The 23,875-nt window shown below is 45.2% G+C and overlaps 1 protein-coding gene across 3 annotated transcripts in view; it reads right to left on the reverse strand.

Annotated features, from left to right (window-relative positions):
* The window catches only part of WBP4 (WW domain binding protein 4), a 304,942-nt gene that overhangs the window by 112,552 nt on the left and 168,515 nt on the right, over positions 1–23,875 (reverse strand). For all 3 annotated transcript variants that reach the window (XM_085621969.1, XM_085621967.1, XM_085621968.1), the window contains exon 7: positions 6,333–6,408. In XM_085621969.1, coding sequence (XP_085478095.1) covers positions 6,333–6,408 — 76 coding nt within the window. The remainder of the gene's footprint in view (positions 1–6,332; positions 6,409–23,875) is intronic.

The following is a 23,875-nucleotide window of genomic DNA, read 5'->3' on the forward strand; positions in this document are numbered from 1 at the left end:
CGTACACGCCACTGGGCCTTACATTTCTCGTCTAAAAAAATCCTGAGATTCTGTCGAGCATCCTCAAGTTTTTTCTCCAACTTATCCATATCCCTAGTCCTCTCAGGGTTAATACAATTCCTTTCTTTTTCAAGGGCAGATATTCTTAGCTCTAATGACTGTAATTCCCGGATCTTTTTTTTATTTTTTATTCCAATTTGACTACCCAGCACCCCTCTCAGATTAGCTTTATATGCCTCCCAAACCTGGTCAATTGGGGCAGAATCGATATTAAAAACAAAAAATTCAGTTGTAGCCTCTTTAGCTGCCTGGATGATCCCTGGATCTGAGAGAAATACTCTATTCAGGGTCCACCTTGATTGCGGGCGTGTGTTACTCCTGGAATATTGCAGAAGTAAGGGTGCGTGGTCTGAAAGATGACTCGGAAGGATGGAGATATTGAGGATCCTGTCCAGAGCCTCCTTATTTATCAGTACATAATCTATCCTGGCCGAATGACGATACTTTTTACTATAAAAGGTGAAACCCTGAACACTACCCATCTTGGATCTCCAAACATCCACCATATTGATATTTAATAGGAGGTTTTTCATGACCCTTCGAGATCTTGGAGAGCCGAATAGTATGACTCTGATTAGACCTGTCCTTAACCGGGTCCAACCGCACATTAAAGTCACCTCCCACGATCAGGGGGGGGGGGGGGGGGGTGCTGAAATAAGATTATCCTGTAGTTTAACCAGGAAAGAGGGATCATCCACATTGGGACCATAAAAAGAAGAACAAGTCAATTTTTCCCCTCCGAAGTCCAACTGGGCTATAATCCATCTTCCTGTTTGATCTGTTAAAACTGATTTTATTTCACAGGACATTCCCCTCTTAACCAAGATTGCGACCCAGCGGCAGTTCACTGATTGTTGGGAGTGGCAGAAAGATTGTATCCATGGGAGTTTGGAGAAAATACTCTTAGACTCTTCTTGATTGAGAGGAGTTTCCTGCAGTAAACAGACCTGGACTGGTAGCATCTCTAAATACTTAAAAATCAATCTTTGCCTCCTCGGACATCTTAAACCATTTATATTCCATGAAATAACTTGAATCTTACTACCTCCCTTTTCTTTTATCATTCTGAAGTTGATTCATTACTTAACAGACAGCACTTACAATTTATTCTATATAATCGGTGAATTGAGGATTTTTCATTTTTTTCCTTTTTTTCCTTTTTCCTTTTTTTCCTGCCACCCGGTGCTCCCCTCTTCCCACCACCTCCCAGCACCCTCCCCTTCCACCCTTCGTGACCCCCTACCTTCCTTACTCCCTGAGGAACCCTACCTTCCAAAAGGCGAATGCCTATTCGGGCTAATTTCCTCTCCGGGCTACCTATTTGATTAACTTAGCAGCTTGACTTAACTGAGGCACCTCACGGGCCTCACAAACCTCCCTGTTTGTCCTGCTGAATTTTTGCATTTAAGGTGTCAACTTCTTGCGATGAGCGTATCATGTGCATATGGTTGTTCCACATCACCCTCAGTGTGGCTGGAAACCTCAATTGGGCCTTTGCCCCCAATCCATTCAGTTCTGGGAGTCTTTTCCCCAATTCCCATTGTCTTTCCGCTGTTATATGGGAAATGTCAAATCTTATAAAAAAGGAGAAGGGGGCTTGTTCTGAAAATGGCGAGGGGATGGCACCTTCTTTTAAAGCGGCGGATAGGATCAGTTCTTTCACAGAATAAGATAAGAAGTTAACCAAAATTTTCCGGGGTTTCAACCGACCAGGATTTCTTTTGAATGGATCCCTGTGCACTCTCTGGATTTCATAACTTAAATCTATGCCAGTATGGTCTTTCAAAACGGTGCGCTTCAATAGGGAGATCAAAAAGTTCTTGATATCGTCTCCTTCCATTGCTTCAGGAACATTCAAAATTTTCAAATTATTTCTTCTTGAGTGGTTCTCTAACCTCTCCAGATCGTCTTTGAGATCTTTATTCTGGATGGATATTTTTTCCAGTTTTGCTGCCGTGGCCTCCATTGTGTTCTTAATCTTTGGGATCTCCTCCTCAATTACATCTATCCTTGCGGTTGCAAGTTCCAATTTCTGAGCCAGCAACTCACAAGATGATTGGATAGCAGCCTGATTCGCCTCAGAGATCAAGAATCTATTCGCCAAATCCGCTTGATTAGCCTCAGAGACTGTGAACCTATTTGCCATTTCATCCTTCAATGCTAAGAGGATGTCGGCCAACGAATGCGTGCTTGTAGCTGGACCGGTCTTGATATCCATATGGAGGGGTGGAGACCCTTTAGGAGACTGGCTGGTGGAACAACCCGTATCCTCAGATTGCCCTTTTGCCTTTTCCTTATTTTGACTCTCCGTTGATGCCTCTAATAGTTCTTGATTATCCATTCCATGCTCTCCTTCCCGACCTTTAGCTAGCTGCGTTCCTTGTACCTGCTCTTCCTCTTTCTGCGAATTCAGAATGGAGTATCTGTTGACCAAGGTAATAGCAGGATGTACTTCTAAATGTGCATCTGAGTTTACTGAATCTCCTGACTCCGATAAAGTATTTTCTCTATTCATACTGTTCTGCTCAGAGTCGATAGCCTCCAATATTTGCCCTTTCTTCTCTTTCGTGGGAAGGGGGAAGGAGCGCTAGTAGGTGGATGTGGCATAGTGGACTCTAATAAGGATACTTTTTTAGAGCCGCTACAAGTTTGTGATTGAGGTCGGGGATTCACTTTTGTAGAGGCTTGAGACATGACCTGGTAGTAAGATTTTAATGAGGGGGTAGTTCTTATCTTGATACCCGCAGGCTTCTTTTCTTTTAATTTCAACTTGCCCCTTTGGGGTTTTGGAAAATAAGCGGATATCTCTGAGGCCTCTGAGGATCTTTCCTGCTTAAACTGCTTCCCTTTCCTATCCGAAATACTTATCTCGGCCACTGGGGGGGGGGGGGTATCTGCTGCGAAAAAATTGAGTGAGTAATTAATTTGTTGGAATCCAAATGTGCCGCCCTGGCCCTTAATGAATATCTGGTTAGTTTAGGGGGGGAAGCACCCTCCAGCACAGGGATCCTATTCTCCATACATTCAGGGGGGAAGTTGAACCAATATTACCCCCTCTATATTCCTCGACGTATGATTCTTATAGGCGTTAGTATTAGAGAGTAATGGTTCCCCCCTGACTGTGTCCAAAACAGTCTCCCCTGTACTCAGGGATTTTCCTCCCACCAGCGGGAAAATCGACCTAGGTATTTCCACAGGGGGCACCGCGTTCAGCAGCTCCGAGTTCGCCCCTCCCCGACGGAATACCGTGCACGACCCAGCCTCCACACCAGCTGATCCGACCGCAGGAATCAGGAAATCGAAAAGAATCTGTCCGCGCTGGGACTGCTGCCGCGACCGCCGATAGCGTCGGCGTTGAGAAGGACTTCGGTGAGTACAAAGAGGGATTCTGGAAACACACCATGATTCGCGGACAAACAGGGTAATATTAGCACATCGCTTTCGTCTCAGGATCAGCCATTAGGAACCGGTGGCACGGAGCACGGAGAGGAGCGCCCGCGGCCGTTCAAACAGCGGCCGCCATGTTCCTTCAGCTGAGGATTTCTTGATGACTGGAGCCAAAAGTAAAAGGCGAAACTTTGAAAGGTCCCGAAACTTAAGCTGAAACGCCAAAACCCGGTGGTAGAAAAAACAACCTGAAGTGGAGTCCGATGCTTTATGGACTAAGGGAGGAGCCAACCATGAGAGATCGAAGAATTCGTCGATCTTGAGAAGACATACAACTTGCCAATTCCTGCATCCAACAGTAGATGGCAGGAGCATGCAAAGTATGTGATCTACAACAGCACATGCCACAACAAATATTTGATATATACAACAGCATTTCACAACTTTTGTTTAAAGAATAATTTAACCATAGCTTACTAATTTGCTAACACGGCACAAGAATTTACCATTGAAGGGTTTACAAAATGAAAGAAAAGTGTAAAGCCCAGTGAGTGATTTTGGTATGAATTAGTTCACCAACATCACTTTTTGGTAGAAGGACACACGGTATTCAGTCCTGGGTTTACCTATTTCCAAACTGGCAGATTCTGAGACTTGTAGCATTTGTTTGCTTCAACTGAACCAAATGGACTAACAAGCCTGGAAACTATTTTGCAAAAATAAAGCTCAGAATTGATTAAATGGTGTCTGTCGACATGAAACAATATCACACACTGTAGAAAATTTTCCTTTCCGCCAATACCAATCTGAGCAAATGTGTTTCCATTATCAAGAGCAAAGTAAAATATCCTTCACAACAAAACTTCTGTGAGTTATTTGGATGAACTCACAGGGTTCTCTTGACTTTACAAAATAGGTGTAAATAAATAACTAGGGCTTTCCAGTAATTGGCTGTTTATTTGCAGACAATATTGAAATTGAAGCACACCTCACCCAGTCTGTTCATCACAATCTCAATTCATAGAACGTCACCCCATCCCAAGACCTCTGTGACAAGCTTGGAACCTATTTCCATCTCAAGCTCAAAACCTCTACGACAACTTCATCGACCATCCACTAGGCGTCACAGACGGCCCCCCCGCCCCCCAGAAACACCAGCCAGCCCACAATCTCCAACTGTATACCGATCACGGCCGAAGACACCGCCTCGACCATGAAAACCATCCACTCGGGGGGGCCCCACCGACCCCTGCCCCCCTCACATCTACCACAGAGCCGCAGCTGCCATCGCACCCGAACTACAACGCACCATCAAAACAGGCACCTTTCCAGACGACTGGAAGCGCGCAGAAATCAGACCTCTGTTCAAGAAGCCCACAGCTGACCCCACCGACCTCAAGAACTATTGGCCCATCTCGCTCCTCCCCTTCGCAGCGAAAGTTGCAGAGTAAACAGTCAACAGGAAATGGACATGATTCATTGAAGAGAACGCCGTCCTCGACCCTTCTCAATCCGGATTCGGAAGCAACCACACCACAGAGACCGCCCTACTCGCCGCCACAGATGACATCCGCACCCTCCTGGACCAAGGCCACTGCGCAGCCCTCATCCTACTTGACCTATCAGCGGCCTTCGACACCACACCGTCTCCCACCGCACACTAGTCACCAGACTACACGACGCAAACATACAAGGAACAGCCCTGGACTGGATCCGATCATTCCTCACCGGAAGAAGCCAAAGGATCAGACTTCCACCCTTCCTCTCCGACCCCACAAAAAATTACCTGCGGAGTCCCACAGGGTTCATCCCAGAGCCCCACCCTCTTCAACATCTACATGCCCCCCCTCGCAGCCATCGTCTGACAACACGGCCTCAACATCGTATCCTACGCCGACGACACCCAGCTCATCCTCTCCCTCACCAATGACCCCACCACTGCCAAACTCAACTTCCAGAAAGGAATGCAAGACGTCACAGTCTGGATGACCAACAGCTGCCTGAAGCTCAATGCTGAGAAGACAGAAGTCCTCGTCCTCGGTACCACCCCTTCTGCATGGGGCAGCACCTGGTGGCCGACTGCCCTCGGAAGCCCACCTACCCCCTCAGACCACGCAAAGAACCTCGGCATTGTACTCTACTTATCACTCACCATGAACCGACAGGTCAACGCCGTCACCTCCGGCTGCTTCAACACCCTCCGCATCCTCTGCAAGACCTTCAAGTGGATCCCCCCTGAGTCAAGGAAGACAGTCACCCACGCACTCATCACCAGCAGACTGGACTATGGAAACGCACTCTATGCCGCCATCAACAAGTCCCTACTCCGCAAACTCCAGTCCAGACAATACAGAACACCGCCGCCAGACTCGTCTTCGGCATACCCAGACACGAACACATCAGTCAACACCTACAAAGTCTCCACTGGCTCCCCGTGGAGAAAAGAGTCACTTTCAAAATCCTCACTCACGCCTACTATTGCCTACACAACAACAGACCCAAATACCTCAACGACAGAATCAACTTTCATGTACCCAAAAGAAACCTCCGATCTTCCAACCTTGCACTGGCCGAAACCACGCGCATCCACAGAGCCAGAGCAGGCGGAAGATCCCTTTCTCACATTGCAGCCAAGACCTAGAACGAGCTACCGGCAGACATCAGACGCGCCCCCTCCCTGAACACCTTCAGGAAGATCCTCAAGACCTGGCTCTTCGGCTAAACAGATCTGCGGACCCCCCCACCCCCCCCCCCTCCCCAGCGCCTTGAGACCCTCATGGGTGAGTAGTGCGCTTATAATTCCCTGACTGATTGATCACTGCCCTCATGAAAACTGATGGAATAGTTTTCAGACAAAGCCTTGATAATGGTATAATTTGGTTTACCTCTGGTTTCCGCATTATAGTAGTATGTATGTCCATCTTCAGTAACTGCTTCAACCCATGCAGAGGTTTCTGCCGTCTAAAAAAAAACGACAAAATAAATATTTTTCTGTGCATGCTTGTAACAAATTCAGTTGGTGGTAACATTTAGAAATAAAGTACACAGGTGATGTGGCAGAAGTGCAGCTTCTGTTTAATACAATTCCACTTGTGGCGCTACATATGAAAAAGACCAAAAACATAACAATTGTGACTAAAATGAACTACACCACAACAACAGAACATTGCTTGATTTGTTACTTTTTGTTGCTCAAACTTATTGGCACTTGAACAAACTTTATACCCATTTGCAAAGTGTTAAAAAACATAATCGAAACACTTAATAAACCACACAGAAAAATGAAATCGATACATAACCTAGAAAGAGGAAAGCAACAGCCACAAGTTCCGGGGAGGAGGGTGGGCCCATGTGAATCTACAACATTCCCTGCCACGAACAGAAGCTTACTGGGTAAGCAACATTTTCCGTTTGAGGCATGTGTGGCTGTAGATTCACATGCTATGAAATAGACTGTAAAGCAGGCCTCCCAGAAAAATGGTGGCTAGCCCGAAGAAGCTGCAGTGGATTGAAAAAAAGTGTTCGGAGAACTGCCTGGCCAACATTGGCTTTTTGGCGGGCTAGCAAATCTACAAAATAATGTTTTGTAAAAGTATGCGTGTGAACCAGGTAACTGCTTTACAGGTGTCAGCTATAGGGATGCTCCCCAAGAAGGCTACAGAGGCTTCTTTTTTCTGAGTGGAGTGGGCTCTAGTAGGAACGGGCAAGGTTCTTATAGCTTTAGCATAGAATGCCTTCGTGCATTTTACAATTCAATGCCTGATTTATGTAGGGCCTCCCTTTGTGGGGTGTGGAGAAGGCCACTAAGAACTGTTGAGTCTGCCTAAAGGGTTTAGTTCGGTCGATATAGTATATAGTACACAAGGGCTCTTATCTACGGTATGGAGAGGTCGTTCCGCAACTGAGTCTGGTTGAGGGAAAAAAACTGGAAGTTCAACAGACTGATCAAGGTGAAATTGTGAGACTACTGTAGGGAGACATCTGGGGTTGGTGCGGAGAACAACCCTATCCCTGTGTATTTGGAAGAAAGGGTTCTTCCAAGGTTAGTGCTTGAAGCTCACTGATACGCCTGAGTAAAGTGATGGATGGTGACCAGAAATGCTACCTTCCAAGAAAGAAACTGAAGAGGGCAGGAGTGGAGGGGTTCGAATGGAGGGCCCATGAGTCTTATCAATACAACACTGTAGTACTCCATGTCCGTGCTGGTGGGACTAGAGGAGGAATGACTCTTTTGAGAGCCTCCATAAAAGCTTTAATGACTGGAATGCTGTAGAATGAAACATGTTGTCTGTTTTTTAATTTTTATTTAAACAGTTTTTATTGAGAAATACCACAAACATTACAGCAATGCCTTCAAGGCTGGGCATGTCTTCAGGTATACAATTAGCATGAATGATTAAATAAACTACACAGACAACACAGTGACTCGTTATTCTTACAATTCTTCAACAGCGGTAAATGTTTCATTCATTTCCACCCCACTATGTCGCAACTCCACTGTAGAGGCTGTCTGTTTTGAAGGTAGGCGGCCATAGCAGCTAGGTGTAGTCGTATGGATGTGAAAGCTAAACCACAGGTTTGCAAGTGAAGTAGGTAGCAGACAATGTCTTGCACTTTGACTGCTAAGAGGTCAATGTGTTTTCAATGACAGTAGACAAACCTCTTCCACTTGGCAGCGTAAGAGGCACTAGCAGTAAGTAGGCCTGTGCTCTTCTTTAAGAATGCTTATGCATTTGGGTAGAAGATTAAGGTTTTCTAAATTCTAGGACTACAGCAGCCAGATTGCAAGCTTGAGAGACCTATGTGCCTGATTTCTTAATGGTTCTGTGTGGGAAGGTCCGGCTTGTTGGGGAGCCTCTTGTGTGGAACCACTAACAGTTCGAGGATGCTGGTGAACCATGGTTGGTTACCCAGGTGGGAGCCACCAGGATAAGAGTGAGAGACATCTGCCAAAGCCTCTAAACCACAAACGGAAGTAGAGGGATATGAGGAAAAGCATAAGCAAATATCCCTGACCAACTCATCCATAGTGCATTGCCCCTGGACTGTGGTAACCTGGAGGCGAAGTTTGGTAATTTGGCGTTTTCCATCGTGGAGAAGGTTAATCTCGGGTAGTCCCCCAATACTGGAAGTACTGGAGAAGGACTTGTATGTGGAGTTACCACTCGTGGAGTTGCTGCCACACCCAGCTGAGGAGGTTGGCAAAGTCATTGTCCACTCCTGGAAGGTACTCTGCTAGGAGAAGGATCTTGTGTCAGAGACGCACCGTCAGTTGTTCTGGGCTAGGTGAGAGCTGGGGAGATCTGGTGCCCCATTGCTTTTGAAGATAATACGTGGCTGCCACGTTGTCCGACTTGATGAGGACTACTTTGCCAATCAAGCAGGAAGGAAAGCTTTCAACCCAAGGTGAACAGATAGTAGTTCCATGTAATTGATTTGGAGCCCCTGTTGTCTGGGTTGCCACTGGCCTTGTACAATCAGATCCTGTGAGTTCGCACCCTATCCTGTAAGCGAGGAGTAAATTGCAATGGCCCTGTATGAAACTAGGTTGAGAAAAGGCTGCACCTGCAACAGATTGTTGGTGTTCGACCATTGCAGAGAGCAACACGTGGCGTGGCTGATCAACACTAGATCGTTCCAATGGCCCTTTACTTGGGACCACTGGTGCACTAGGCACTCTTGCAGCAAACGCATGTCTAACCTTGCATGGGGTACTATGGCAATCCAGAAGGCTATCATGCCGTGGAGGTGCATAACTGTCCTGACTGTGACTTGGTTGTCTGGTTGAAAGATAGGGATTAGTGCCTCTAAGGACTGTATCCTGGCAGCATTTGGATAAGCCATTCCAACTTTTGAGTTGAGGATTGCACTCCAGACAGGGCTGTGTCTGGAGGGGTTGGAGGTGGTATTTTGTAGCATTGATGGTAAAGCCTTCCTACTTGGTGAAGAAGGTTTATTATGAGCGGAGTGTGTTCGTGACAGTTTTGACAGGTGGCACTTTTGCAGAGCCAGTCGGCCAGATAAGGGAACATATGAACGCCCTTGTCGGCGCAGATATGCAGCCACTACCGCAAGGCACTTGGTGAACACCCTGGGTGCAGTGGTGACCACGAAGGGTAGCACCTTGAATTGGTAATGCTTTCCAGTGACTACAAACCTGAGATACCGGTGATGTGCCGGGTGGATTGGTATGTGGAAATAAGCGTCCTTCAGGATGAGAGAGGGCATGAAGTTGGCTTGTTGTAGCAGTAGGATGACGTCCTGAAGAGTAACCATGTGAAAGTGCTCTGAGAGAATTTATTTGTTATGGGGTCTGTGGTCCAGAACTGTCTTTTTTTGGAAGGAGAGAGTATATTCCTGGGTCCTGCTGATGGTAAGTAATGGGTTCAATGGCCCTTTGAGAAGGAGAGCTTGGACCTCTTCCCTGAGTAGCTTTTGATGTCCTTGGTTAATTTGTGTTTGAGAGATGGAATGGTGGGATGCGCGGAAGTAAGGTATATTTTTGGTACCAAAGTACCTGTGGTAATACTGAGAGATCTGCTTGGCAAGCCACAACTCTGAAGAAAATGCTGTGCTTTGAAAAAGTTTCTTTTTTTTAATGGCATAAGGGAGCAGGGTACGGACCCCCCAAACCTCCAGGCGCCTCTGGGGGTACTAAAAAGACCTCTCCCCACCTGTGAATAAATGTAAAACAAAAAAATATAACAAGAATGTGGATTGGGCATTTGCACAAGGCCCAGTTAAAGTCCAACACACAGTGGGAGTGGAAGTTATCGTTTTTTGACTAAATTATAACTGGTTTATTCAGTGTTTTTTTATGATAGGTGTTGGGATGATGCATGGTCTAACTATTATATCACTTTAACATTTGTTAAATGTGTTTTTTTTTTTAAAAAATGTGAAAGACACTACAGCAGACCAATGGATTAAAAGGCTGACCGAAATGTGGAATGTAGGGATGGCAGATTCTTGTTTTGGGACCACTAATGCGGCTATGAAAATGCTATGTACCAATGCAATTTTGTTGGAAAAAAAAAAGTTTTAAAAAAAAAACAAGGCTGACCGAAAGCCCCTGTAAATAATTGTGTATAGCGTACATACTTTTTTAATTAAAACTAATGCCTGACCTAAAAAGGTATCTTTGGTGCTTTTAATTTTCTTACACAAAATCTTTAGTGTTTAGGGGTGCAGTAGTGAAGTCAAGCTTAGCTATACAGGTGCCAGCTGCTCCGTTTACATCCTTGCTCAAGAAGGCATTCTCAGAGAAAGAAAAGGAACACCTGGAAACAAGGTAATGAAGGCCACAAGTACAGTAGTGTGCCAAAGGAAATCACTATCACATACAATGACCTTGCTATCAAAATAAATGTTTCAAGGAATTCTTAGATTTAATTACTCAGTATAATCATAAGTAAAAAAACAAATCCAATGTATGGAAAGGTGATACAGGTGATGGCACAGTGCGAGTGCAATATAAGTGAACAATGTGCAAATAAACAAATATAGTTCCCATAATCACAAAGATGTCTGAACCCCTTCGCTGCGGCGGGAATTCCACCGCAGCGCTGGGGTGGGTTTGGGGGCAGCGCAGTGGCGCTGTGCTCATGACGGAGCCACTCCGTCACGAGCCACGGTTGAGCTGTGCTCATGACGGAGTGGTTCCGTCATGACTCCGCCCACTGCGCTAATCGCCCGCACAGGCGGGGAATCAGCGCAGCGTGGGAGGAGCGGCGGCCAACGGCCACAGCATGACGGAACCACTCCGTCATGAGCACACGGCACCCGTGGCTCATGACGGAGTGGCTCCGTCATGAGCGCTGAAGGGGTTAACTATCGGAAAATCAATTACAAAATACACCCCCATAACAATAAATCCAAAAGGCTTTTTCAAAGTCCAGCAGCCAATGTGAATGTGGTTAAGACAGAAAAGTTGACATATCGATCCCTTATCAACAATTAACAAGACAAACTGGTAGCAACCTTGACCCACAAAGGAATAGATGTCAATGCAATGTCAAGAGACCAAAAATGAGCGACCATTGCCCTACGAATAGACATAAGTGACCAATGGTATCCAAAATCCAACCGGCCAAAATAACCCCATCGCGTCAGTCAGAAACCTGAACTCAGCGAGGCCAACCTCAAAGTTCAGCATGCTGGCAGCCTTTTTCAATCAAAGGTTTTAGCTATAGATTGTAATCATAGGAGCACCAAATGAGACAGAGAAGTGCGGTTACTAAAACAAAACAAGGTTTGGCAAGGCCAACAGTTCTCACCTTGGGACATCTACTGGCTTTGTCAATTGCTTTGAGCCGTTTTGTGCAGCAGGAGGGCTCGTGTCCAGCATGGCTGATAGTTGGAATAAAGAAAGCGCTGTGATGCGACAGCACTTAAACACGAGGGGTGATGGAGCAAGGTTTCGTATTAAAGAAACTTGCTTGTATGCAATCCTCTCAAATAACATGTAACCACGTAACCAACACGTTTTGTAAATACTAACATTGCATTAGACACGACATACAGTATCCAGGGGAAGCTTTCCTATGTGTATTACTAACAAGTAACCGGAGTGTCTTAAAAATGGCCGCCAAAAACGCGGGAACTTCATTGCGCATGTGTTTACTGCATCTACGTAGTATGACGTATTCTGTCACTTGGTGGGAAAACTTTGCAGCTGCGCAATAGCACTAAAAATGGCCGCTTGAAAGTCACGTTAACGCATATACTACTGCTTGAACTAAAACTCATAAGTTCAATTAAACACTAATGCAAAAGAATAAAATAAGCAAATGGGAATAGAGTCGAAATAAGTGATATACAATGAAATCATTTATTGTTACATTCAAACGTGTCTTTTTCTGACTTTACTAGTTCACGTTTGGGCCTCGAAGGGTGACTGAAATTCCTACCTCACATGATCCGCGCGCATGCGCATAGAAACTTGCCGGAAACTGGGATGACAAACTTGAAACACAGCCAAGGCCACATTAGGCGAAGACGCCTGGGAAAATAAACCCCTGAACCGGACAAAAGCAACAATTTTGAATAAATTGTATAACTTGTAATGATCATAATGCGAAATGCAGGTGTGAATAAAGCTATGGGAAAGTAAATTAAGGGGCGGAAACATAGAACAATAGTCCACAGTAAAATTATGTGAGACGTTGGCCTGGCATATGCTGTCTCCTAGTTATAGGGACACCTTGCACCAGTCCAATTCGACTCTTATTGATGATAGGTTTAAGACAACCTTTAAAGAAAGCTATCCTAGTGGTAGCTGTGGAGAGCAGCCTTCAGGCTAAGTCTTGAAGGAGTGTTAAGCTTATTGTTTTTTCCATAATAACCTCTTGAATAACCAAATGAAAGAGTAGCCCACACAGGTATATATTAAATATATGTATTTATTCTAGACAGAATCCCACAGTCTCTTTATGAAGCTGTGGCAAAGTTACAATATCAAACAAGCATTGATAGATACAATAAATAGCACTATTAACATTGGGCCCCAGGGGGGGACCAAACCATATACTAAAAAAGTGGTATAAGAACCACGACAATTCTACAGGCAATGCCTAGGGCATTCAGGATCGCTGGGTCCTTAAGAATCCACCTCAGGTTATGAGAAAGGGGACCCACGGAAGGTGCGTGCAGTGCAAGTAGCTGCTATCGGGATCTCTATTACAGCCTATGGAGAATGTCGTGGTTGGAAATAAACAGATTAAAAATACTTCTAGCAGGAGTACAAAGTTAAAACTTTAGACTTAAGCTTTTGAGGAGCCCACTACCACGAGAGTACCGAGGTACCACTGTTACCTGCCCCAGGAAAGCCGGGTGCATAGGTCGTTTCTGCTGTCGGGTCGCGGGCTGATTTTCAATGGGAAAATAGTCAAAAGTTCTGCTAGCCAAAAGCGTCGATGATGCCGTGAAGATCAAAGATGTGAAGATTGTAGAGAAGAACCTGAACGCAGAGGGGACAGAGTCTGGGTCACGGCAAAGTGACCAGGAGGCTCAAAGCAAAGAGCCCTTCGATGTCGGGTGCTTCAGGTGGAAAGTGGTGTAGCTTGGATCTGCAGCCACGGGCTCCGGGATGCTTCAAGGAAGGCCAGCTTCAGGAGGGCGACTGTCCCACGTCGGATGAGGGTCGCTGCGGTGTTAGTGTCCGGATTGGATCCACTAAGCCTTGGCAACCGCAACCCACGAAGAATAAACAAATCGGCTACAGTGCAGACCCACGAGGTCTGGGAGAGGTCTCCTTCGAGGAGACTGTAGAGCAGGCCTGGAGCAACCAGGGGAACTCTTGATTGTAGAGATAGACCTCCGCTAGGGCCCACAAGTCGAGAGACAAGGGACCGCGGGAGGCGGCAATTTGGAGTGCGTAAAATGGCACCCACGGGCCACCGGAGGGGGCTAGGGCGCTGATCTTTGGCACAATTGCTGTAGAGTGGTTGGCTCGTAAACGGGCCAAAGCCCAACTTCCCCACTAGTCAGGGTCGTGTGCTACGCAAGAAGTGGCCGGTGTCCTGGGGTATTGGGGATCTCGGCACCCACGCGGTCCACGGTGCCCAAACTCGTTGAGCACACTCACTGGCCTCTGGGATGCGCTGGAAACCCACCTCAAGGTTTCTGGAAGTCGTCGAAGTTCGTGAGAGCAGCGAAGTTCCAACCGGGTCACTTGCAGTGTTTCAGGTGCCTGCCAAGCATGGGGCTAACTCCTTTATCCCAAGGGAGATTTCTTCCGTCAGCTGGGCAGCAGCAAGTCGAAGGTCAAGACTGTAAAGTTCAAGATTAATCTGAGGCTCTGGGGCCACGTTATTCACCTTTATCCCCAAGATTAGGGGAGTGTCCAGAGTAGTGTCCACCAATGAGAGGTGAGGAGGGAAAGGGTGGCTACACCCTCTCCCCTTTGTGTGTTTCCCGCCTGGGCGAGGGGCAGGATGCCCCTGAACCGGTTCCAAGCGGTGTATGCAGAATGAGGTCTCTGCAGCTGCCTACGTGCAACTCTGAAAGGACATTTGGTGCACCCACCCTGTTCCAATCCACATTATCCTGTCTGGGGAGATGCTAGCACCTCCCTGCCACAGGAGCCCTATTGTCCAGCTGGCGAGGCTGGGGTTTTCCCCAGCAACAGCCAGCCAGGGTCGTGTAGGTGGCGGGCAGTAGCCATTTTGTGTTACTTGTGCACTTTTAAATTGGTGTCTAAATTCTGCCGCTTTTCCCATATCGCCCCTCTAGCAGGGGGGAATCGTACCCTTATGCCCATGGCTGGACTGGGGGTATGATTCCTACATGTTTGACACCAAACACGATATGGTTCTGTGTAGCCATTCTCAAGTAACCGCATTATTAGTCTATTGCGATAAAGAGTATATGGTATGGCTACACTACAAACAACCCAGCAATGATTTTACGAAGGTTGCAGAGAGGCCCTACTCACGTAGGGGTCCCCCCTCACACATACCTCAGCACCCTGCCTTGTAGGATTACCAAGGCCTGCTATAGGGGTGACCTATGAGAGTATATGTGTTGTATTGGGGTGGGCTATAGGGTACCTATATCCCTGTAAGGGGTGCTAGCACCACCTTACCCAGACTACAGTAGTGGTCTGGTGGTGTCAGTTTGTATGGCTGTCCCAGGGTGGCACAATAAGCGCTGCAGCCGTGGTAGGCCTACTGAGGGACCCATGGGTACCTAGGGTACCATCTACAAGGGACTGTCAGGGCATCCTCAGCATCCAATTGGTTTGTACCTAGGGTACTTCACATTAGTTTTAGGGAGAAAGCAGATAGGCTGGGGTCCTGGATAGCAGGATCCCAGCCAGACTAGTCAAAAACCACTCAAATACCAGGCAAAAAGTTGGGGGCAACCATTAGTCAGAATACACCTTCCTACAAATTATTACTTTCAATATGGTGTGATGATCTCCCCATCTCCCCATGACCAATCAGAATAGGGCAAAACACAAAAATTGAAATTTTGTGGGGGGGAGGTACACGAATACAGAATAGTATAATTGAGGTAAGTTAACTAGAAATTTTGTCAGATCTTCCATTCCGACTCGTCACCGACCCAGCGCGTATGCTGCTACAGACTCTGTCCGAGAAGCTCTCTCAGACCCTGCTGCTGCCAGAACTCTGCTCGAGAAATTGAGATACTGATTGCTAATCTAATCATCTAGAAGGGGATTTCGGAAGAGGGACACCCGAGGAGAGTAGTATCAGAGAGGGGTGCGACGCTGGCGTGGCACTTAGAAGAGGTCACCTTCCCAGATCCGAATCTGTCCAATACTCTGTCTGCATCCTGTCCTGGCAGATTCTATCTGGCTTATCTTCAAAGAGTTGGGTTCATCTATCACCTTAGGTACATATAAATCTGTGAAAACTGGTATTGTACCTGCGCTCTCTTTTTTCCTTTTTCAGGTACCGTCTTCATTGATCATTATTAAGACTTTGTTTTATTTGACTTTAAATTGCCTCTTGAAAGAATGTATTTAAGCTGTAATTGATTCTGACTCACAAAATTATTGATTTAGATCAAGTTCTTAAAACGTTTTGAGTTTGTGGTTATTTAAAGTTTAAGTTAAATGTCATTTTCTACCTTAAATTATCTCAGAAACCTGATTCATCGAGAAAGGAATTATTAAGGAGATAAAATTGGTAAGACTTGGTAAAGGTGAAATTAAATTGCAGGTAAAACTCAACATTTTATATCAGCGGGCTTTGCTAGCTCATTTGTGTGAATGGTTTGGGCCCAGCGGAGTATTTAGGTGAGAGTGTGTTTAACCCGAGCTGAGGACCCACGCTCTATCAGTTTTTCTTTGGTAGCAGAGGCATAGTTAGGTTCTAGTTAGTTAGGTAGAAAATATTGTGGATTGAATTATTTGATTTATGCATTAACAACCACTATTCGTTAAATGTTATGTATTGTTTCATGACGTCTGGAAATTCCCGGGAATATTGAATAGTGGGTGGCAAATGGAAGCCATACCGCAGTGAGGTTACTTGTCTGGATCAGTGAAGTGCTGAAAGTTATGCAGGGCTAGAAGCACTGAATTAGGGATTTTTTTCTTTCGTATAAAAGTAAGAGTAATTGGTAGCAAAGGAGTCCGCTGGTGAATCTTTGGTCTTATATCACCTAGAAAGGGTAATACTGAAGGAGTAGCAGGTTCTCTGATGCTTGTGTGAAGAGTAAGCAGAAGGTTTTACTCGTAGTGTGTGAGGAGTAAGCAGAAGGGTTTTACTCGTAGTGTGTGAAGAGTAAGCGGAAAAAGTTTGATCACAGTAAAAAGTTGACTATTCTTTGAATTTAGAGGATTGGACACAGTAGCGAATGTTTCTATGTTGTTGATTAATGAAAATTGCATGCTGGGATCGGTTAAAACAGCGGGCGTGTGACTGTCGTGAAGGATTATAAAGGAGGGGTCAGTAGTGAGGAGTGATCCTGACGTCATAGAGAGCCGTGCTAGTATTGGCTAAACGCATAGCAAAACAAAATCAGATTGTTGAGAAGAAAAAAAGAAGCTGTGCTGGTATTGGTCAATTGTTAAAGTAAAAGCGAACATTTGATTAGTTGAAAATAGAAGCCATAATAATAGTTGATGGTGGGTCTTACATGTGGAGACACGATCCAACTTTAATAGGGAATCGCCCAGACAGAAGGTATTTAGGTTTTGCCTACAAACAGTACATAAAAGGAAGAGCACGGAAAATATATGGAGAGAAAAGAAAAATGTAATTTATGCAGAGAATTAAGAATTATTTTAAAAAGGATAAACCCATTAAGACTAGAGAGGGAATTCTCATTCCTCCACCGAAAACTCCTGCATTATATATGATGGTAGAAAGAGGTTATCATACTTGTGTATGGATAGAAAATTGGGTAGAATATAGAAAAGATGATGGAATACTGGCGTTACCAGAGTATGGAACATTTAATGGAAAAATTATACATTACTTACGCACTAGAATGAATGAATTAGAACCAAGACCCGATTAACTCAGTATGAAGCAATAGAAGAATGGGAAACTGAGGCATTTGAGCGAGATAGACCTAGGAGTGACCGAAATCTGAGCAGATATTATCCAAAATTTCCACGTGAAACTCGAGATAACCAGATGAGACAGGCCATGTTAACTGAAGGGTTATATCCTGTATTGGTGACAGAGGAACAGACAGGAGGCAAGTGCACAGAAAAGAAAAAGCATTTAACATTAACTGGTTGCGGGGTATCAGAAGATGATTATTCAGAAGATATCTTAATGAAAAATCCTCCACCATATCAAGAAAGACCTAATAGAACTACCCAGAGTGCTCCGATTCTAGATATACCCTTAGTGCCACAAATAGTACATGAGAGAACAATGGAAAGGGTACTTCAGGAAGCGATAAATAAAAATAGAGACAAATTAATACAGAAAATAACAGTTAAACGCACATCCTTAAGCTTTAACTATACCAGTGACTATACGTCCTGTAGTCCCACTGTACAGGGATAAATCAAATTGAACTCATGTTGAGTACCAGCGTCCCTCAGCCTTCACTCGTGTTTTTCTCAAAGACCTTCACACTTGAGCGAACAGGGACGAATTGTAAGTTTTGATGGGCAAGCTAACCTGCTGCCTTATTAACCCAGATCCTCTGCTGATGTGACATTTTGCCATTTCCCTGGCCTCCCAGTTTGTATTGCAGTGCAGGCAGAATTCAAAGGTTCTCACTAAGTATTAGTATTTCGTGTTTGTCTGTTGTACACAAAATGGGCCTTGATGCAAGTATTTTAAGGGGGTTTGAAAAGTGCTCCCAAAAAGCGGATTGCATGGCTAGCACGCGCACAATCACGCGCATCGTGCCGCCATGCGATCCGCCTTTTGGGAACACTTCAAATGGTCCGCTCCCCCGCCCCCAAGCGCGCGCGCGCCACGCTCCGCCGGGTTTGTTAATCCCAGCAACCAAATGTGAGCGCCACACTTTCAACCACCCCAGCCCCCACTAACAACAACAAAACAAGCATTTGCAATGCAATAGGTCTCGCATTTACGCGAGTTTAAGCTATTGGCATTGTAAATGACGATGCCTTTTATTTATGTTTGAAAAACGAAAACACAAATAAAAGGCATTGTTATTTGCAATGTGAATAGCTCAAACTCGCGTAAATGCGAGACCTATTGCATTGTAAATGCTTGGCATTTTTCAGGTACCGTCTTCATTGATCATTATTATGACTGTTTTATTTGACTTTAAATTGCCTCATGAAAGAATGTGTTTTTACGCTGTAATTGATTCTGACTCACAAAATTATAGATTTATATAAAGTTCTTAAAACTTTTTGAGTTTGTGGTTATTTCAAGTTTAAGTTAAATGTCATTTTCTACCTTAAACTACCTTAGAAACCTGATTCATCGAGAAAGGAATTATGAAGGAGATAAAATTGGTAAGACTTGGTAAAGGTGAAATTAATTTGCAGGTAAAACTCAAAAATTGATATCAGCGGGGTTTGCTAGCTCATTTGTGTGAATGGTTTGGGCCCAGGTGAGTATTTAGGTATGTGTGTGTTTAACCCGAGCTGGTGACCCGCGCTCTATCAGGGGCATTGGTCCATTTTCTTAGTAGTGGATTGTGCCTTGCTTCAACACACAAAAAAAGTCTGAAGTTTAATTATTTTGCATCTGAGCTGAAGTTCACCGTGTTGACCCTGCATGAAGACAGTGCCAAACAGGCCATGCAGGGCATGGAGCGCATCACTGATTCTAACTTTGAAGCTTCTTGAAAACCGTTGGCATGAATTTTAGGTTCTCTTTTTCTGGCAGGATAGGAATGGGTAAGCAACGAAAGTTCAGGGAAGGGTCAAGCAACAAAGGGAGAGAGCCAGACAGGACAAGCAACAACGCAGTACAGGGCAAAAACACAATGCAAGAGGTGGGGAGGAAGGGGTGCAAGTTAAAAGAAAAAAAAAGTATTTCTGAAAGTGGCGAGCAGTGGAAGGACACTGGGCAAGGGATGAAGTACTTGGGCCATGATCCAAGGTAGGAACAAACACACAAAGAGGAAGTGAAGCCAGCACTAGCTGATCAAAGAAAAAAAAGAAATGAGAGTGATGATGAAACCAATCAATGGTAAACAATGGGTAGGCTTTAACCCCTTCCATGCTCATGACGGAACGATTCCGTCATGAGCATCGGTTGAGCTGTGCTCATGACGGAACCGTTCCGTCATGGCCCCGCCCGCGCTCGAACCCTTCAGCACCGCGGGGGAATCCGCGCAGCGCTGAAGGGGTTAAGATCCCTGTAATCAAACAAACTTTCTTGCAAACTACAGCATATGCACTCTCTCAGGAGAGACCTAAAGTATAGGGTGACGGGAGGAGCTAGGGGACAAACTGTGAAAGAGGTGACGGTGCCTGCCAGGCATACTCAAGGACATAAAACATCCGACATTAGCCCTGAAACATTTAGGGGTATTAGAGTAAGACAGGAGAGTGTTTAAGGAAGGGGGGGGGGGAAGAGGGGGGGGGTGTCTCCTGCCAGGGATGTCTCCTGCCTAAGAGAAAACAGCCTTTACCATGCAGCCTTCACAATGCAGGTAAGTACTACACAGGTAAGTATTTGTAGCTTTACCGCACAGGCAGGTATGTTTTTATAATAACATACTATCTGTGCTAAAGATATTTGAGACTTTAGGGGTGGGTAGAGGTAAGGGTGACTTTAGGGTTCAGGGGTGGGTAAAGGAAGGTGAGGGGGACTTGACAGTTCAACGGGGGTAGAGCTAAAGGAGGGTGAGGGTGACTTGAGAGTTCAGGGTCAGGTAGAGGTAAAGGGAGATGAGTGTAACTCGAGGGTTATGTGGTGGGTAGAGGGGACTTGAGGGTTTAGGGGCGGGTAGAGGTAAAGGAAGATGAAGGTGACTTGAGGGCTCAGCAGTGGACAGAAGTAAAGGGTAGGTGAAGTTAACTTGAAGGGATAGGCAGAGGGAAAGGGAGGTGAGGGCAACTTGAAGATTTAGTTGTGGGTAGAGGTAAAATGAGGTAAGGGTGACCTGTGGGTTCAGGGGAGAGTAGAGGTAAAGTGAGCTAAGGGTGATTTGAGAGTTCACGGGTGGGTAGATGTAAAGGGAGGTAAGGGTGATTTGTAGGGTTCAGGATTTGTAAAAAATTAAAGACATGACTTTTTAGACAAACTTAGATCAGATCTCTTTTTAGTCTCAGGCCTTCGTGGTGTTAATACTTAGCCTGGGGACACTAAAAATGGAGTAACAAGGCGCTATAAAATTTCAACATAACAGGATGTGCAGAGGTAAAGGAGATTTTAGGGTTCGGGGTTATGTTTAGGGATCCCAGTTTTACGGTATTTATTTTTTAAACATTTCGGTCTGTATTTAGCCATATTTATTTTTGGGCCAATTTATCTGCATTTAACAATATTTATTTTCTGTTTTGCGTAAAAAATTAGGTTGTAACACTGTACATTTCCATATTTATTTAACTAATCAATGCGCACTCATACTTTGATGTCTGTCATATTCTCAATATTTAAGCTACCAAATAGTACATAACATTACATCCACTGGTAAATATTAGCATTATACTTCAAATGTATGTTGACATATGCCATTATTTAAAGAAATTTCATCTTGTTTTTAGGTCTCGTGAGCTGCGTTGCACTGCGCAGCAGTGCTCGCGAGACCTTTAGTGAATGAAAAACGGGGTTTTAGCACTGAAATGGGAATTGCACACGCTCGTGCGATTCCTTTTGTGCTACCCCATTGGCCTTTGCGTGCGTCTTTTTATAAAAGACTGCACGCAATTGGCCAAAGGCGGGCGCGTTGCTCCGCCCACGGCCTATTGGTGTCTATTACACGCTTGGTGCGCGTAATAGACACCTATTGGCCATGCTCGTAGTGGCGCGCGCGCGCCACTCACAGGCTTTCTTTTTTTCAAGCGGAAGTGAAAGCGAACGCTTTCCCTGCCGCTGGTTTGTCTTTCTGATGAAGGCAGCCTGCGCTGCTGGTGTGGCAGTGCGCGAGCTCGCTGGGGCAGCAGGGCTCTGAGACGCACATCAGCACCCAGGCTGCATAGGCAGCAGCTGTGCACACGCGCTCAGTCGGCTGCCACCTGCACCCTCGTTCATCCGCCGAGCGTCTATCTGTAATGATTGTGTTTCTAACTATAGTAGGTATTTATTGAGCCCAATTTTATAATACATTATTGGAAATGTGTGATTATGTGTATTTTATGTCCAGGTGTACCACGCATGTGTAATAGCACACTGTCTACCCTGAAAGCTGTTTTCAGAACTTTCTGCGTTTTAGTTATTACCGCATTTACGATAATATAATTGTAATGAATGTGTGAGTTGTAGTGCCTGGGTGATAGGAGCACGTGTGTGTTCTATTTCACACTGCCGGTGGCAGCACCTTCTTTGCTATTTATTGAGTAGTTGGTTTGACAGCCCATAACTTTCTATACGTCTGCTTTCGCTGACTATATATTTTCGATATCTCAGTGTTTATAGGTTTTACCGTAGTGGATATTGCAGGCACACTTGTCTCACATGTGTACGTCTTCGTCCTTGGGAATTTTTGGGCACTTCTGCTGTCGGAAATGTACGCTCGTCTTCCTTTATGCCGGTTTTGTGGTGTACGTTGTGTACTTATCCTTATTATTAAGGCGTTCTGCAATTTGTTGACATTTAATTCTCTGTTTTTGCGACTGGGTGCGCTAACGAGTACATGTGTAGGCTGGCGAGGACGATGTTTATTAGGCACTTTGCAGAGCTGGCGTAATTCACGAGTACATGTATGGGTATTTTGTGGCGGTATGCATTCCTCTGCATATTTATTCTGGGCATTGTTTATGGTGTTAACCTTCCCCGGCCAAAACCGCCGAGATGCGGCCCTCCCATCGGCTCTCACGTCTTCCGTGCCAGACCCCCTGCCCACAGGACAGCTTCCCTCACTGCGGCTTCAACGTCACTCACAACAACCCCGCCTAAAATACGAAATATTACACATACCTATCCGAGACCTTAGCAGCTATGTCCATATCTTAAACTCCCGTGTTTTACATATGTTTGTATCCTTCAGTACTCAGAGTATTGTAAGCTGCTAATGAAAGCACGCGCTTTCCCCCCATAGACCTTGTCACCCCATCCGCCTCTCAAGCCCGGCATGCCACCAACCGCATCTATTCTCCCACCCCTGTACCAAACCCAAAATCCACACCTCAGGAGCATCATATTTGCCCCCCATCGTCCTGTGCAGGCGAAGTCACTCTGAGCCCTCCCTCACCTTCCATTGCCCACAGTACCCAGACCACCAACCAAGGACTCCAGCAGTTCCCTGAATCCTCTCCCTATGCGGGCCGGATCCTACTCCTCCCATATTCCTGACCCCAGGGTACAACTCCTCCTTATGGATGCCACACCCACCAGTGCCAGGCACCGCAACCCAAAGCCTCCCCTTCTAGGTCTCGCATTACTAAAAGTTTGAGCTATTGCCGTAGCGTTATTTTTTTTTTTATGTATTTGACCGCATTTCAGTGTCTACAGAAAGTGGCTCATAATTGACTGCGCATTATTAAAAAAACATATGTTTTTTTACATTAGATATTGCATTATAAATGCTCATATATTCACTTGGTAAACTAATTTATATGAATAATTATTTTTTTGTCTGGGGTCAAGAAACTTGGATGTAAGGCCTTTTTTCTAAATTTGTAGCACAGTTTTTAGGCACGCCTCTTTGGCATTACCCTTGTACCACACAGTGTCACTTCACTGTCACCCACCCACATTTTCAAGTGTAGTCTAGGCAGTATTCTTTAGAGGTTAATTATCATTCTGGTGATTTTGGCTAAATGGCATTCACAAGTTTTCAAAATAAAGGAACAAACCAGTTGAAAGAAAGCCTGATTACTTTAAGAACCAAAAGTGCCCCGCTGCAATGTATATTTTTACTGCGTGAATATAAATAATAACAATGTGTTTTTAGGTCGAGCCTGGGCAGTGCATGTGCTGCTCTGCAAGGCATGCTGTATTGAGGTGGGGACTTGAAGCTCCGCCCACTCTCCGCCCAGATTTTTCATTGGCTTGTGTCATTGTCCACTGTAAACTGTGGCTGTTCATTGGTCAAAAGGCTTAGTAGTCCCTCCTTAGTACCGCCTTGTCTCATTTTGTAACCTCCCATAGTGACACCCCCTGTTACATGTGTTGTTGCTCTGTACGCTTTAATTACAGCCTCGGAGCTCTATTTTCTCAAATAGCTTTATCCTGCCTGCTCCTCCTAACAATTCTTTTTTATAGTACGCATTTGCAATGCAATAGATCTCGCATTTGCGAGAGTTTAAGCTATTGGCATTATAAATTATAATGCCTTTTATTCATCGGTTTTAAAAAACAACATATGAATAAAAGGCATTGTCATGTACAATGCCAGTAGCTCA

Source organism: Triturus cristatus, chromosome 8 (genome assembly GCF_964204655.1).
Source record: "Triturus cristatus chromosome 8, aTriCri1.1, whole genome shotgun sequence".
In the NCBI taxonomy this organism is placed as follows: domain Eukaryota; kingdom Metazoa; phylum Chordata; class Amphibia; order Caudata; family Salamandridae; genus Triturus; species Triturus cristatus.